At 40.7% G+C, this 14,383-nt stretch overlaps 1 protein-coding gene across 12 annotated transcripts in view; it reads left to right on the top strand.

Moving 5' to 3' along the window:
• Positions 1 to 14,383, top strand: part of TPST1 (tyrosylprotein sulfotransferase 1) — a 154,580-nt gene that overhangs the window by 29,530 nt on the left and 110,667 nt on the right. For 10 of the 12 annotated variants that reach the window (XM_074034863.1, XM_045387956.2, XM_045387957.2 and 7 more), the window contains one exon: positions 9,274 to 10,219. In XM_074034863.1, coding sequence (XP_073890964.1) covers positions 9,375 to 10,219 — 845 coding nt within the window. In that variant the 5' untranslated portion in view covers positions 9,274 to 9,374. Of the gene's footprint in view, positions 1 to 612; positions 793 to 4,811; positions 4,937 to 9,273; positions 10,220 to 14,383 lie in introns of those variants that run through there. The other 2 variants (XM_074034862.1, XM_065541848.2) reach the window with 2 other exon arrangements.

The following is a 14,383-nucleotide window of genomic DNA, read 5'->3' as shown; positions in this document are numbered from 1 at the left end:
GCAGTTCCAGTTGCTTTTTATCCTCATCAGCATGGGTCAGTATATTTTAGCCATTCTAGTAAGTGTTTAGTGGTTTTTTTAAAACAGTATTATTGAGATAAAATCCACATACCATAAAATTCCGTACTGTCCAGGTTTAGAATATTTTATCACTTCAAAAAGAATACCCATGCTCATTACTAGTCACTCCTTGGGAGGCCAAGGTGGGCGGATCACGAGGTCAAGAGATCGAGACCATCCTGGCCAACATTGTGAAACCCCATCTCTACTAAAAAATACAAAAATTAGCTGGGCATGGTGGCACACATCTGTAGTCCCAGCTGCTCGGGAGGCTGAAGCAGGACAATTGCTTGAATCTGGGAGGCGGAAGTTGCAGTGAGCCGAGATTGCGCCACTGCACTCCAGCCTGGGTGACAGTGCGACACTCTCTCTCAAACAAACAAACAAAAAACCTAGTCACTCCTCATCTTCCCCCACCCTCCAGCTTCAGGCAACTATTAATTTTACTGTCTACAGATTTGCCTATTCTGGACATTTGATGTAAATGGGATCATATAGTAAGTAGTCTTTCATGAGTGACTGCTATCATTAGCTGGCCACCTCGCCCAGCTAATTTTTTTTTTTTTTTGTATTTTTAGTAGAGACGGGATTTCACTGTGTTAGCCCAGATGGTCTCGATCTTCTGACCTCGTGATCTACCTATCTCAGCCTCCCAAAGTGCTGGAATTACAGGCGTGAGCCACTGCACCTGGCCCTCACTTAACAGCTTTAAGTGATAGAAGTGGATGCAAGGTTTATCCATGTTGTAGCGTGTATTTGTTCGTTTTTGTGGCTGAATAATACTGTATTTTGTGGATATAACACATTTTGTTTATCCATTTATCAGTTCATGGACATTTTGGTTGTTTCTACTTTTTGGCTATGACTAACAATGCTGTAAAATAGGTGTACAAATTCTTATGTGGAGATGTGTTTCAGTACTCTTGGGTAGAATTTCTTGATCACATGGTAACTATTTTTGTTATTTATTTTGTTTCTTATTAAATTTTTTTTTTTTTTTTGAGACAGGGACTCACTCTGTTCCCCAGGCTGGAGATCTGGTGTGATTATGGCTCACTGTAGCCTGCACCTCCTGGGCTCAAGTAACCCTCCCACCTCAGCCTCCTGAGTAGTTGGGACCACAGGCACGCACCACCATGCCTGGTTAATTTTTAAGTTATTTTTTGTAGAGATGAGGTCTCATACTGTGTTGCCCATGCTTGTCTCACACTCCTGGGCTCAAGTGATTCTCCCACTTCAGCAGTAACTCTGTGTTTAGCCTTTTGAGGAAAACTGTCAGTGTGTTTTCTAAAGTGGTTGCACCATTTTATAATCCCTTCAGCAGTGTATGAGGGTTCTAATTTAACCACATTTTATCAACATTTGTTACTGCCCACGTTGTCATCTAGTGGGTTTCACGTGGTATCTCATTGTGATTTTGATTTGTATTTTCCTAGACTGATGATGTGGAGCATCTTTTCCTGTGCTTATTGACCATTTGCATATATTCTTTGGGGAAATACGTATTCTGATTCTTTGCCCATTTTTAAATTGTTATCTTTTTATTGTTGAATTGTAATAGTTCTTTATGTGTTCTGGACACAAATCCCTTATCAGGCATATAATTGGCAGATATTTTCTCCCATTTTTTGGTTTGTCTTTGACTTTCTTGGTGGTGTCCTTTGAAGCACAAAATTTTTTAATTTTGATGGAGTCCAGTTTGTCCATTTTTGGTGGTGGTGGTTGTACTTTTGGTGTTGTGTCTAGGAAACCACTACTTAACCCAAGGCCATGAAGATTTACACCTTTGTTTTGTTCTAAGAGTTTTATAGTTTTAGCTCATATATTTAGGTCTGATTCATTTTGAATTGATTTTTAAGAACAGTATATGGTAGGTATCCAGCTTCATTCTTTTGCATGTGGATATCCAGTTGCCTGAGCACCATTTGCTGAGAAGACTCTTATTTCCTCACTGAATTGTCTTGGTACCCTTGTCAAAAATCAATTTCTCATAAACATTGTATTTCTGGATAATTCTGTTCTATTCATCTGTGTGTCCATTTTTATGCCAGTACTACATTGTCTTATGATTATAGCATTTGGTTTTGAAATTGGGAAATGAGGGTCCTCCAACTTTGTTCTTTTTTAAGATTGTTTTAGCTAGAATGAGATTTTATAAACATAAATTGGAGAAAGTAACTCCATGCTTGAAGTAGTCAAATCAGTGATACCTGATTACATCTACCATAAAATTTATATCTCTAACTTGACCCACAAGATTTATGATCTGACCTCTGTCCAGTTTGACCTTTCACCCGCTTTTCCTATTGGTCAATGCCTTGCAGCTTCATTGGCCTACTTCCTGCTGCTTCTTTTTTTTTCTGAGACAAGAGTGTCTCTCTCTCACCCAGGAAGGAGTACAGTGGGGTGATCTTGGCTCACTGCAACCTCCGTCTCCCGGATTCAAACAATTCTCCTGCCTCAGCCTCCTGAGTAGCTGGGATTACAGGCATGCACCACCACGGCTGGCTAATTTTTGTATTTTTAGTAGAGACAGAGTTTCACCATGTCGTCCAGGTTGGTCTCAAACTCTTGACCTCAGGTGATCCACCCGTTTTGGCCTCTCAAAGTGCTGGGATTACAAGCGTGGGCACCGTGCCTGGCCTACTTCCTGCTTCTTGAATGTGTTAAAATGCCCTCCCATTACATGGCTTTTGCATATCCACATACTTTTTCTTGGAATGCTCTTCTCTTCACTAATTCCTACTCATTGTTCAGGTCTTAGCCTAAATGCCGTTTTAAAAGAAAGACTGTTCTTTTTATATTTATTTATTTATGTATTTATGTATTTATTTATTTATTTATTTATTGAGACAGAGTCTCGCTCTGTCACCCAGGCTGGAGTGCAGTGGCCGGATCTCAGCTCACTGCAAGCTCCGCCTCCCGGGTTTACGCCATTCTCCTGCCTCAGCCTCCCCTGTAGCTGGGACTACAGGCGCCCACCAGCTCACCCGGCTAGTTTTTTGTATTTTTAGTAGAGACGGGGTTTCACCATGTTAGCCAGGATGGTCTCGATCTCCTGACCTCGTGATCCACCTGTCTTGGCCTCCCAAAGTGCTGAGATTACAGGCTTGAGCCACCGCGCCCGGCCTCTTTTTATTTTTAAAATATTGCTTTATCTTTTCCCAGTTAGAAGAGCAATATAGAAGTCCTTTAGAGCAAGTTTGAAAAATAAAGAAAAGCATGGCTACACACACACACACACACACACACACACACACACGGAAACCATAGGACAAGCGTTAAATGTTGTAGTGCCATCAGATGTCAGTTTGTTATTGGTCCTTTGCGTTTTTCGTTTTTTCTGTTTGGAAGCCTGCAGCGTTTTTCATGCTTAGAATTGCCAAGTTGTGTCCAGATTGGGTCTGTTATCATTTGTTTTGCTCAATAGACGTATAGAGCCTTACATCTATAGTGTCTGTTTACATTCGTGGAAGTTTCTTTCTTTTTTTTTTTTTCTGATACGGAGTCTCGCTCTGTCGCCCAGGCTGGAGTGCAGTAGCAGGATCTCAGCTCACTGCAAGTTCCGCCTCCTGGGTTCACGCCATTCTCCAGCCTCAGCCTCCCGAGTAGCTGGGACTACAAGCGCCCGCCACCACGCCCGGCTAATTTTTTGTATTTTTAGTAGAGACGGAGTTTCACTGTAGCCAGGATAGTCTCGATCTCCTCCTGACCTCATGATTTGCCCGCCTCAGCCTCCCAAAGTGCTGGGACAGGTGTGAGCCTCCACGCCCAACCGAAAGTTTTCTTTTTTTGAATCTGCAATATGGTTTTACTTTCTTTTTTTTTTTTTTTTTTTTTTTTTTTAAGATGGAGTCTCGCTCTGTCACCCAGGCTGGAGTGCAGTGGTCGGATCTCGGCTCACTGCAAGCTCCGCCTCCTGGGTTTACGCCATTCTCCTGCCTCAGCCTCCTGAGTAGCTGGGACCACAGGTGCCCGCCACCTCGCCCGGCTAGTTTTTTTGTATTTTTTAGTAGAGATGGGGTTTCACCGTGTTAGCCAGGATGGTCTTGATCTCCTGACCTTGTGATCTGCCCGTCTCGGCCTTCCAAAGTGCTGGGATTACAGGCTTGAGCCACCGCGCCCGGCCTGGTTTTACTTTCTTTAACCAAAATGTTATTGTATAATAGGACGACTCTTCTCTGTTTTCTACATTATTCTCTTTTGCTGTTGTTTCCTTTTCTTTCTACTTGGCTCCTTTTAAATTGAATATTAGGATAACATCTTAAGTGTGTCTTCTATTATAATGGATACAATGTTGTGCATAGACATTTTAATGCTATATTGCCACCAATTGTCTTAATACTTTTTTCTTTGCAGTTTTTTAAGCTGATATTTTAATCTCAACCTAGTCTTTGTGATTCTTTGTTGAAGCTTTATATAGTGCCTGGCGCAAAACTATGTGCTCAAACATATATTGAATGAATGATTAAATCATACACATGAATAAACAAGAACCAGTTCTTAGTTGTTGTATTCTACTGAGACTGTGGAAGTGTTTCTCTAGTAATGAATTCCTTTTTTAAAAAAAAGCTGTATTGAAGTGTAATTTATATATATAGTATGTGAACCTCCAAAATCTGAGACAGGTATCAGTTAATTTAGAAAGTTTATTTTGCCAAGGTTGGGGAACACGCCTGTGACACAGCCTCAGGAAGTCCTGACGACATGTGCCCAAGGTGGTTGAGATGCAGCTTGGTTTTATACATTTTAGGGAGACATGAGACATCAATCAGTATATGTAAGAAGTACATTGGTTCCGTTTGGAAAGGTGGGACAGCTGGAAGCAAAGGCAGGAAGACTTGAAGTGGGGAAGGGGCTTCCAGGTCACTGATAGGTGAGAGACGCACAGTTGCATGTTTTTAAGTTTCTGATTAGCCTTTCCAAAGGAGGCAATCAGATATGCATCTATCTCAGTGAGCAGAGGGATGACTTTGAATAGAATGAGAGGCAGGTTTGCCATAAGCAGTCCCCAGCTTGACTTTTCCCTTTAGCTTAGTGATTTGGGGGCCCCAATATTTATTTTCCTTTCACAAGTATGAGGGTGTAATTCAATAATTTTTTAGTAGATTTTATAGGGTTGTACAACTATGACAGCAGTTCAGTTTTAGAACAGTTCAGTCACTGCAAAAAGTTCCTTCATGTAAACTTGCACTTAAATCCCTGCTTTTTCACTCTGCTGTCTCTATAAATTTGCCTCGTCATTTAAATGTATGCTGATGTTGCTCTCATATATATGTGTATATGTATATACACACACACTTTTAGGATTGTTTATGTCTATCTAAAGTATATATAGTATAAAGTATATGTACTTTATTTAAGTATATATACTTAAAGTGTGCACACACTTTATAATTGTTTTCATTTTTAAGCATGGCTTTCTAGGAGTTGCCTTCCTGTCTGCATAGCTTAGTGATCAGTGGTCACCCAGTGCTTGGATAGTGGTTGCCTCAGACATCTTGAGCCAGTAAGGTGTTCGTCCTCTGCCAGTAGACCTCTGTGGGTAGGGAGCACATACAAAGTTTAGGCTGTTTTCGGATCTGCCCTGTCTTTTACTTTCCACCCAGTCCTTTCATGTCTCCTCTGTGCCTGCATGCCACTTCAGGGTTGGCCAACAAATGTGCCCCACCTGGACTGCAACCTTCGCCTTCTAGAGCTAGTCACCCTCTCACTCACCTCCCACCTGCTCCATCTCTTACTCACAATGCAGGTGGGCATGTGTATTCTTACCCACTCCAAACCGAGCAAACTCCCTTCCACCCCAGCAGCAAAACTGTCAGTCCTAATGTTTTGCCTTGCCCTGCTCTGCCTTGCAGAACCTCTGTACCTACTGAATGGGTAGATGAGGTGGGAGTAACCTTACACAGACTCTCATTGTTCTTACCTACCTTTTAGCAGTTTTTCAAGCATAAATGCTTCTCAGGTTGTTGTATTCTTTTTTTTTTTTTTTTGAGACGGAGTCTCGCTGTGTCTCCCAGGCTGGAGTGCAGTGGCGTGATCTCGGCTCACTGCAAGCTCCGCCTCCCGGGTTCACGCCATTCTCCCGCCTCAGCCTCCCAAGTAGCTGAGACTACAGGCGCCCGCCACCACGCCCGGCTAGTTTTTTGTATTTTTAGTAGAGACGGGGTTTCACCATGTTAGCCAGGATAGTCTCGATCTCCTGACCTCGTGATCCACCCGCCTCGGCCTCCCAAAGTGCTGGGATTACAGGCTTGAGCCACCGCGCCCGGCCAGGTTGTTGTATTCTTCTGGTGGATTTCCAGAGCACTGAAAGGGTTGTTTTGCCCATTTCACCCAGCTTTATCATTGGTTTTTGGGGAGAGGAATTAACTACCTTCTCACTAGGCTGTACCTGGAAGTCTTCCCTCTCAGAATGTATTTTTTAGTGTAGTTAGTCATTTCCCCAGGTATATTTAGGGTTCTCCAGAAAAACAAACCGAACCCCTGTGTTAGGGTTTTATAGAAAAACAACCAGTAGTCAGGGCAAGGCAAACTATTAGCACTGGCTGCTTTGCTAGTGGGCTGGAAGGGATCTCACTGAATTTAGAGTGGTAGATAACACTCATGCCTACTGTGTATATGGGGAGGGGTCGGGGGTAGAGAGAGAAAGAGACTGATTTTTAAGGGATTCATTTATGTGATTGTGGGGCTTTGAAGTCTGAAATTCATAGGGCAGTTGGGCAGAGATGAGTTGATGTTGCAGTCTTGTTCCCAGAGCAAATTGAGAGTCAGGCTGCTATTTCTTGTGGCCCGATAACGAGATGCAGATGAACTGGGGAGAAAGAGAGTTTTTATTTCTGTAACCGGTTACAGGGAGGCCTGGAAATTATCACCAGACCAACTTAAAATTACAAAGTTTTTCTGAGCTTATGTACCTTCTAACCTATATGTCTGCATGTAAGTGTGCATTCATCTAAAGATGTAAGTGATTAACTTATTTTAATCTGTAACTAAAGTCTGAGTCCTGAAGCGCATTTTCTGGAGCCTCAGTAAGTTTACTTAATCTAAATGGGTCTAGGTGCTGGGGTGATTACCCTTATCTTGTCTCCTGCTAAATCACGGAGATTTGGGGTGTTCCTTCAGACCTCCAATAAACTTGTTTGTGGAGGCCTGGGGAGTTTCTTCAGACCCCCCATAAAACTTGTTTAATCCTAAATGGGTCCTGTTAAGAATTCCTTCGTTATTTTGTCATGCTTTAAGGCCCAGGAAAGGCCTAGGCAAAACTCTTGGTGGGCTTTTGTTACGTTCCAGCCATTGTATAACAGCACTGGCTTTTTTTTTTTTTTTTTTTTTAGCTTTTAATATTGAACTGAACCACTCAGTCAGTACTGAAACAGTTGTTATGGAGGCCTGCGTTAGTGACCTGGCCTGCCACAGGCTTGACTCCAGATTCTGCTGGGTAGCAGGCTGGACACACAGGCAGGGTTTCCATGATGTAGTTCTTTTCCAGGAAACCTCAGTCTTTGCTCTTAAAACTTTTACCTGTTAGACGAGGCCTTCCTGTGTTACGGAGGGTAATCCACTTTACTAGAAATCTGTCGATTTAAGTGTTAATCACATCTAAAATATACCTTCACAGCCATATCTAGACTGGTGTTTGACCAAACAACTGGGCACCAAAGCCTAGCCAAGTTGACACATAAAATTAACTGCCACACTTGCCTTCTGAGGATTCAGGGTAAATTATTTTGGTATAGATGTAGTCTGGTTGCTGTCTGTTTCCCACGGTGTACCCTTGTTCTAGCTAAACTAGCAGCTCCAGCTGTTTCATATACATGCTTCTGCTTTTGCACATCCATGCCTTTGGTGGTAGTGTACCTGCAGCTTAGAGCGCTTCCTGTGTCCAGATCTTACCTGTCCTTCTGAGGATTAGATCACAGATATTTATACATACAATTTTTTTTGCAACCTATACAACAGCTCTCCTAAACTTCTTCCTGTCACCTAATTATGCTATGTTCTGTCTTGCCATTGTGCTTTTGCACACAAGTTCCTTTGGTTTAGAATATCCCTCCCTTCTCTTTTCTTTTCTTTTTTAAAGAGGCGGGGTCTCAGTATGTTGCCTGGGCTGGTCTCGAACTCTTGAGCTCAGACGATCCTCCCATCTCGGTCTCCCAAAGAGCTGTGATTACAGGTGTAAGCTGCTGCACCTGGTCCTTTACCTGCACCTGGTCCTTTACCTGATCCTACTTTCTGTAAAACTTTTACAGCTTCCTCAGGTCAATTACATGCTCCTTTTCATTATGCTCCCATTGTCCCTTTGCATAGTTCCACTGAGGCACTCATCACATTTTATTGTTATTGTTTACATATCTGTCAAAAGACTTTGTTTTCCAAGAGCAGAGGTTACTCTACTGTTTTCCTTTTCAAAGTTGGTCCTCAGTCGAGCCTGAGTATCTGGTCTGTAGTACCTAAATAAATTGTGGGATAATAAACTGAATCTCTGTTGAAGATTTGGAAGTTGTTTCATGTTTCTTCTATAATTTCTCATTGTTAGAATGTGGAGCTAATAACTGCTTGGAGATGAGGCAAGTCTGAATAGCAGAGATCAGCCTTGAGTTGGACTCCAGACATTCTTGGGCTTATTAAATATTTGGTTGACTCACTGATAGAAATAGTTTTATTTATTTTCCATTCTTTACCAGGTACATAGCTTCAGAATTACTGCATTAACAAAAGCTGTTTCCGATTATAGACATTGATTTATTTTTACTCAAATTTGTCTATACTGTATATACTGAGTAAAACAAATTTTGCTCAAATTTGTTTTAAGAATATCAGAGGATCCTTTGGGAGGCCAAGGTGGGTGGATCATGAGGTCAGGAGATGGAGACCATCCTGGCTAACACAGTGAAACCCCGTCTCTACTAAAAATACAAAAAATTAGCCGGGCATGGTAGCGGGTGCCTGTAGTCCCAGCTACTCGGGAGGCTGAGGCAGGAGAATGGCGTGAACCCGGGAGGTGGAGCTTGCAGTGAGCCAAGACCGCGCCACTGCACTCCAGCCTGGGCGACTGAGCGAGACTCCGTCTCAAAAAAAAAAAAAAAGAATATCAGAGAATCCAAGACTGTTTCAGCTTTTTTCTACCTAAAATGCAGTGGTGATAACTGGTGACTGATTTGTAAGCAATCTCAATGTAATGATAAAATAACGTTTTCCTTTCTCTACTAGACGTTGGTTATCTTTCTGAAGTAGACTCTCCATGGCCTGAACATTTTCCGAAAATCATTTTGAGCAAAATATCTGTTTAATAACAAGATAACCACATCAAGATGGTTGGAAAGCTGAAGCAGAACTTACTATTGGCATGTCTGGTGATTAGTTCTGTGACTGTGTTTTACTTGGGCCAGCATGCCATGGAATGCCATCACCGGATAGAGGAACGTAGCCAGCCAGTCAAATTGGAGAGCACAAGGACCACTGTGAGAACTGGCCTGGACCTCAAAGCCAACAAAACCTTTGCCTATCACAAAGATATGCCTTTAATATTTATTGGAGGTGTGCCTCGGAGTGGAACCACACTCATGAGGGCCATGCTGGATGCACATCCTGACATTCGCTGTGGAGAGGAAACCAGGGTCATTCCCCGAATCCTGGCCCTGAAGCAGATGTGGTCACGGTCAAGTAAAGAGAAGATCCGCCTGGATGAGGCTGGTGTTACTGATGAAGTGCTGGATTCTGCCATGCAAGCCTTCTTACTAGAAATCATTGTTAAGCATGGGGAGCCAGCCCCTTATTTATGTAATAAAGATCCTTTTGCCCTGAAATCTTTAACTTACCTTGCTAGGTTATTCCCCAATGCCAAATTTCTCCTGATGGTCCGAGATGGCCGGGCATCAGTACATTCGATGATTTCTCGAAAAGTTACTATAGCTGGATTTGACCTGAACAGCTATAGGGACTGTTTGACCAAGTGGAATCGTGCTATAGAGACCATGTATAACCAGTGTATGGAGGTTGGTTATAAAAAGTGCATGTTGGTTCACTATGAACAACTTGTCTTACATCCTGAACGATGGATGAGAACACTCTTAAAGTTCCTTCAGATTCCATGGAACCATTCGGTATTGCACCATGAAGAGATGATTGGGAAAGCTGGGGGAGTGTCTCTGTCAAAGTGAGTAGAAGACACGTTTTTTATTTTGACTCTATATTTAGCTAATAATCTATATGTATGTATGTATGTGTTTTATGTATATATGTGTGTATGTACCTGTATATATAGAAACTGAAGACCTTTTCTGGAACAGATACAGATTCACTGATGAGGTTTCTTTTTTTGTTAATTCTCTACTAGTTTATTATGGATTTTCACTTATTTATACTTCATTTTTTCATTTATATATTGTGGCCCTCTTATTTGTTTGATGGATACAAACCCAACTTACAGGCGGTGAAAAGCCTTCTTCAAGGCCTCAGACCTTAATGTTCATCATTCAGTTTTAGTGCCTTCTGATTTCTAATTTCTAGATATTGTTGTTAATGAGGATAGTCGGCTTTTTTGTGGATAAAGGTTAAAATCAGGAAGTGCGTATATCATGTTAATGAGCACATAGTGAATTATAAGCATTTTGAAATTTTTAGTGGTAGAGAAAAATAAAAGCATCATCTAATCTAATCTCTTCATTTTATGGACAAGTAGACTGAGTCACAGTAAGATTAAAACAATTTGTTCAGATTTAGATGACAAGACCAGAATTCGAATATGTGTGCCCTGGTCTCTATGAGGTCGTGCTTTTCTCCATGGCATTTTACTACGTGTCGTGCTTCCTTTGTCATCTGAAGGATATAACCTCTCTTATTTTTTACAAAAGGCTAGAGGATCTCCAAAATTTGGAAGCCTAATCCATACAAGAAGTTCCTTGGATTCAAAACTTCTCAAATGATGATTTTTAGCATTTTGCTGCTTTTCTTATGAAGTGACAACTGGTATACCCTCCCACCTGTCTTGATGACTTATATACCTGGAATGAGGATATAAAAATGGAAACTACTATTAAATTCAGGTGGCATCTCTTCATGAAGAAAAGTTGGCTATAACTATATTTTTGTTTTTTTTCATTTATCAAAGTAATATATAACCCCTGTAAAAAAGAAAAAACAGTATACTTTCCTTGTGTGCCCTTCTTACTTTCACCAAGGAATATCTCCTTAATTTTTTTTTTTTTTTTTTTTGCTGTATAGAACTTGTATAGTAAATAGATTTCTTATGTAGATAATCTCAAAGGAACAGCTGCCTGCCTATACCGAGCTTTCAATTATTGATTATAAGTTATGACATACCATCACTGTAGTGGCTCTAGGTTGTTTTTATTGATTCAAAGAAAATTTCAGCTCTGGCTACTCTGATTGCAGTTTATTATTATTTCCAGATAATAGACTATAATTGATTTTTAATCACCTGCATTAGGTATTTCAGTCTTTGTGCTTGTATGTTGGCCCGGCACGGATGCCACCTACATTTACTAATATAAAAGGAGCTGTTAGACCACCAGCCTCTTTAGTAGGGATTAAAGAGATATGCTTAGGTTAAATTTTGGTGCCAATCAGGTAGAGAACATCTTGTGTATATACTTGCTATATTTAAGGTAAGCATAAAGGCCAAGAAAATTCATAGAAATTATATTATGAATTAATGAATTTTAGAAAGCAAAGAGACCTTACTTAGCATTTCAGTATGTGGAATGGAGGCCCTCGAAGGCTCTATGTTTTGTCAAAAATTAACGTGTCACAATCATGAGTAGAAGCTACTAATGCTTATTCCAAGATTTTTGCATTTGGGGTCTTTCTAGTTTGGGGCTATTACAGATAAAAGTTGCTGAGAACATTCTTGTACATTACTTTTGGTGGATATAGCATTCATTTCTTTTAGGTATATACCAATGAATAGAATTGCTGGATGACAAGGGGTATGTGTGTGTGTGTGTGTGTGTGTGTGTGTTTGTGTGTGTGTGTGTGTTTGATACTAAGAGTTTTCCAAAGTGTCTCTATCATTCATGTATGGCTGTACTGTAGATGAACATGTTCTAGTTGCCTCACATCTTTACCAACACTTGGTATTTTAGTATTTTCTGGTAGGCTACAATTGTTTTTTAAAACTTAAAAGCAAAATAATATTTGAACCCGTTTTTGAAAGAAAATCTTACCCAGAATTCCAATATAAAACAAGAACTGCTTTGGTTAAGGTGAGTCTAAACTAGACCATATTTCCTTTTTTTTTTTTCCTGAGACGGAGTTTCGCTGTGTCATCCAGGCTGGAGTGCAATGGCATGATCTCGGCTCACTGCAACCTCCATCTCCCAGGTTCAAGTGATCCTTCCATCTCAGCCTCCCGAGTAACTGGGATTACAGGTGCGCACCACTGTGCCCAGCTATTTTTTTTTTTTTTTGTAGTTTTGGTAGAGCCCACACTGGTCTCAAACCCCTGAGTTCAGGCAATCCATGTACCTCAGCCTCCCAGAGTACTGGGGTTACAGGCGTGAGCCACTATACCTAACCAGCCATACTTCTTTTTTTAAGATTGAATCCCTACTTTCAAAAACTGCTTATTGGGGAATAAGGCAGAAACATACAAAATTATTACATAGTACCAAGTTGTAAATATCCCATGTTCAATATAATGAAGAATTTATCACCCAGAGTCAGTCATCCTGTGTGCTTTTCTTTTTATTTAAACATTTTTATTCTGGGAAAATTGTTTAAAATAAATATTTTAATACTTAATATTACGTAGTATTACAATACTTAAATATTTAGGTAGCCTTCAAGGTTTGAAGATGTCACCAGATGGCCTAGGGACACTTATAGAAGTTGTCGAAAATAGAGATATCAGCAGGCTTTCACAGTTCTATCTCTTGTGTTGTGAACTATGAAAGTTAACCTTTACTTTGCTTAGAAATTTCCAATTATTTACTGTCGGGGTGGCATCTCTTGCTTCTCTGGGCAGTTCCAGTTACAGAAAAGTCAGAGGCTCCTGCTCAAATATCTTGAAAAGAAAGTAGAAGTAAAGTTTGAGGCTATTTACGTTGCCCTTTTCTCATGGTTTGTGGATTTTTTTGTGGAATTTTAGTTGTCTCCATCAGGGAAGTTTTGGGAAGTTATAAAAGTGTACAGTTACTTCTGTTATTAAACTCATTATGATACCATGAAATTACCTGGAACAAATAAAAATCAAGTTTGCTAGGTCAAAAGAGCAAAACCAGAAAAGCAGATTAATGTAACAGTGATGTTTAGACAACAAGTATAGGAATCACAACTACAATTCAGAGTTCTTATCTACACTTAGAGCAGAAAGAGAATATACTAACTATTAAACACAAATAAATTAGAATGAAAAAGATAATAGTAGTGATAAGTACAAGAGAACAATAAGAACATTAAAACTGACACCCTACAGCTTCTAATAAGTAAAGCAGACAAAAAAAACCTCTAAATTAGATCAAAAGCAAAGAAAGACTAAATAAATGAGTGAAAATAATGCAAAAGGTTTTTGGAAATGGAGATATTTTGAGGAAGTAGGAAGAATAATTAGTAATTTATTAAATTTATAACACAGTTTCTTTTTACTATCCAAAGTGAAATTTAGTTTTGTTAAAGAAAAAATTATTCAGTGATACTTGCTAAGGCATGAGGTGGTGTTTATTTAGCACCACTGCAGGAGATACAGGGACCACTGCAATCGGGTCTTGCAGTGGGGGATAGAGATTGGACTTAACTCTGAATACAGCATGGGCAAGTGGGAATTTATAGCCAGGGAGTAAGGTGAGGGCCAGTGGATGGAAAATTACTATGAGGAAACATCAGGGGTCAGGGGCATTCTGGCTAAATTTACCTGATAGGATTCTCATTGAAGATAGGCCAGGGTGATCAGACATCACCTGGGGAGTGGTGGAGGATGAGAAACCTGAGAGTGATTAGTTATCAAGGGTAGGAGGTTCTTGCTAAACTGCCTTAGCAGGGTTCTTTGCTAAAACTGGAATTTTTTTTCTTTTTTTGAGACGGAGTCTTTCTCTGTCTCCCAGGCTGGAGTGCAATGGCGCGATTTTGGCTCACTGCAAGTTCCACTCTCCGGGTTCACACCATTCTCCCGCCTCAGCCTCCTGAGTAGCTGGGACTGTAGGCGCCCACCACCATGCCTGGCTAATTTTTTGTATTTTTAGTAGAGATGGGGTTTCACCGTGTTAGCTAGGATGGTCTCAATCTCTTGACCTCGTGATCCGCCTGCCTCGGCCTCCCAAAGTGCTGGGATTACAGGCATGAGCCACCGCACCCAGCCTAAAAC

The sequence above is a fragment of the Macaca fascicularis genome, chromosome 3, assembly GCF_037993035.2.
Source record: "Macaca fascicularis isolate 582-1 chromosome 3, T2T-MFA8v1.1".
In the NCBI taxonomy this organism is placed as follows: Eukaryota; Metazoa; Chordata; class Mammalia; order Primates; family Cercopithecidae; genus Macaca; species Macaca fascicularis.
Note: the sequence above shows the minus strand (reverse complement) of the source record. Positions and strands in the feature narration are given on the sequence as shown.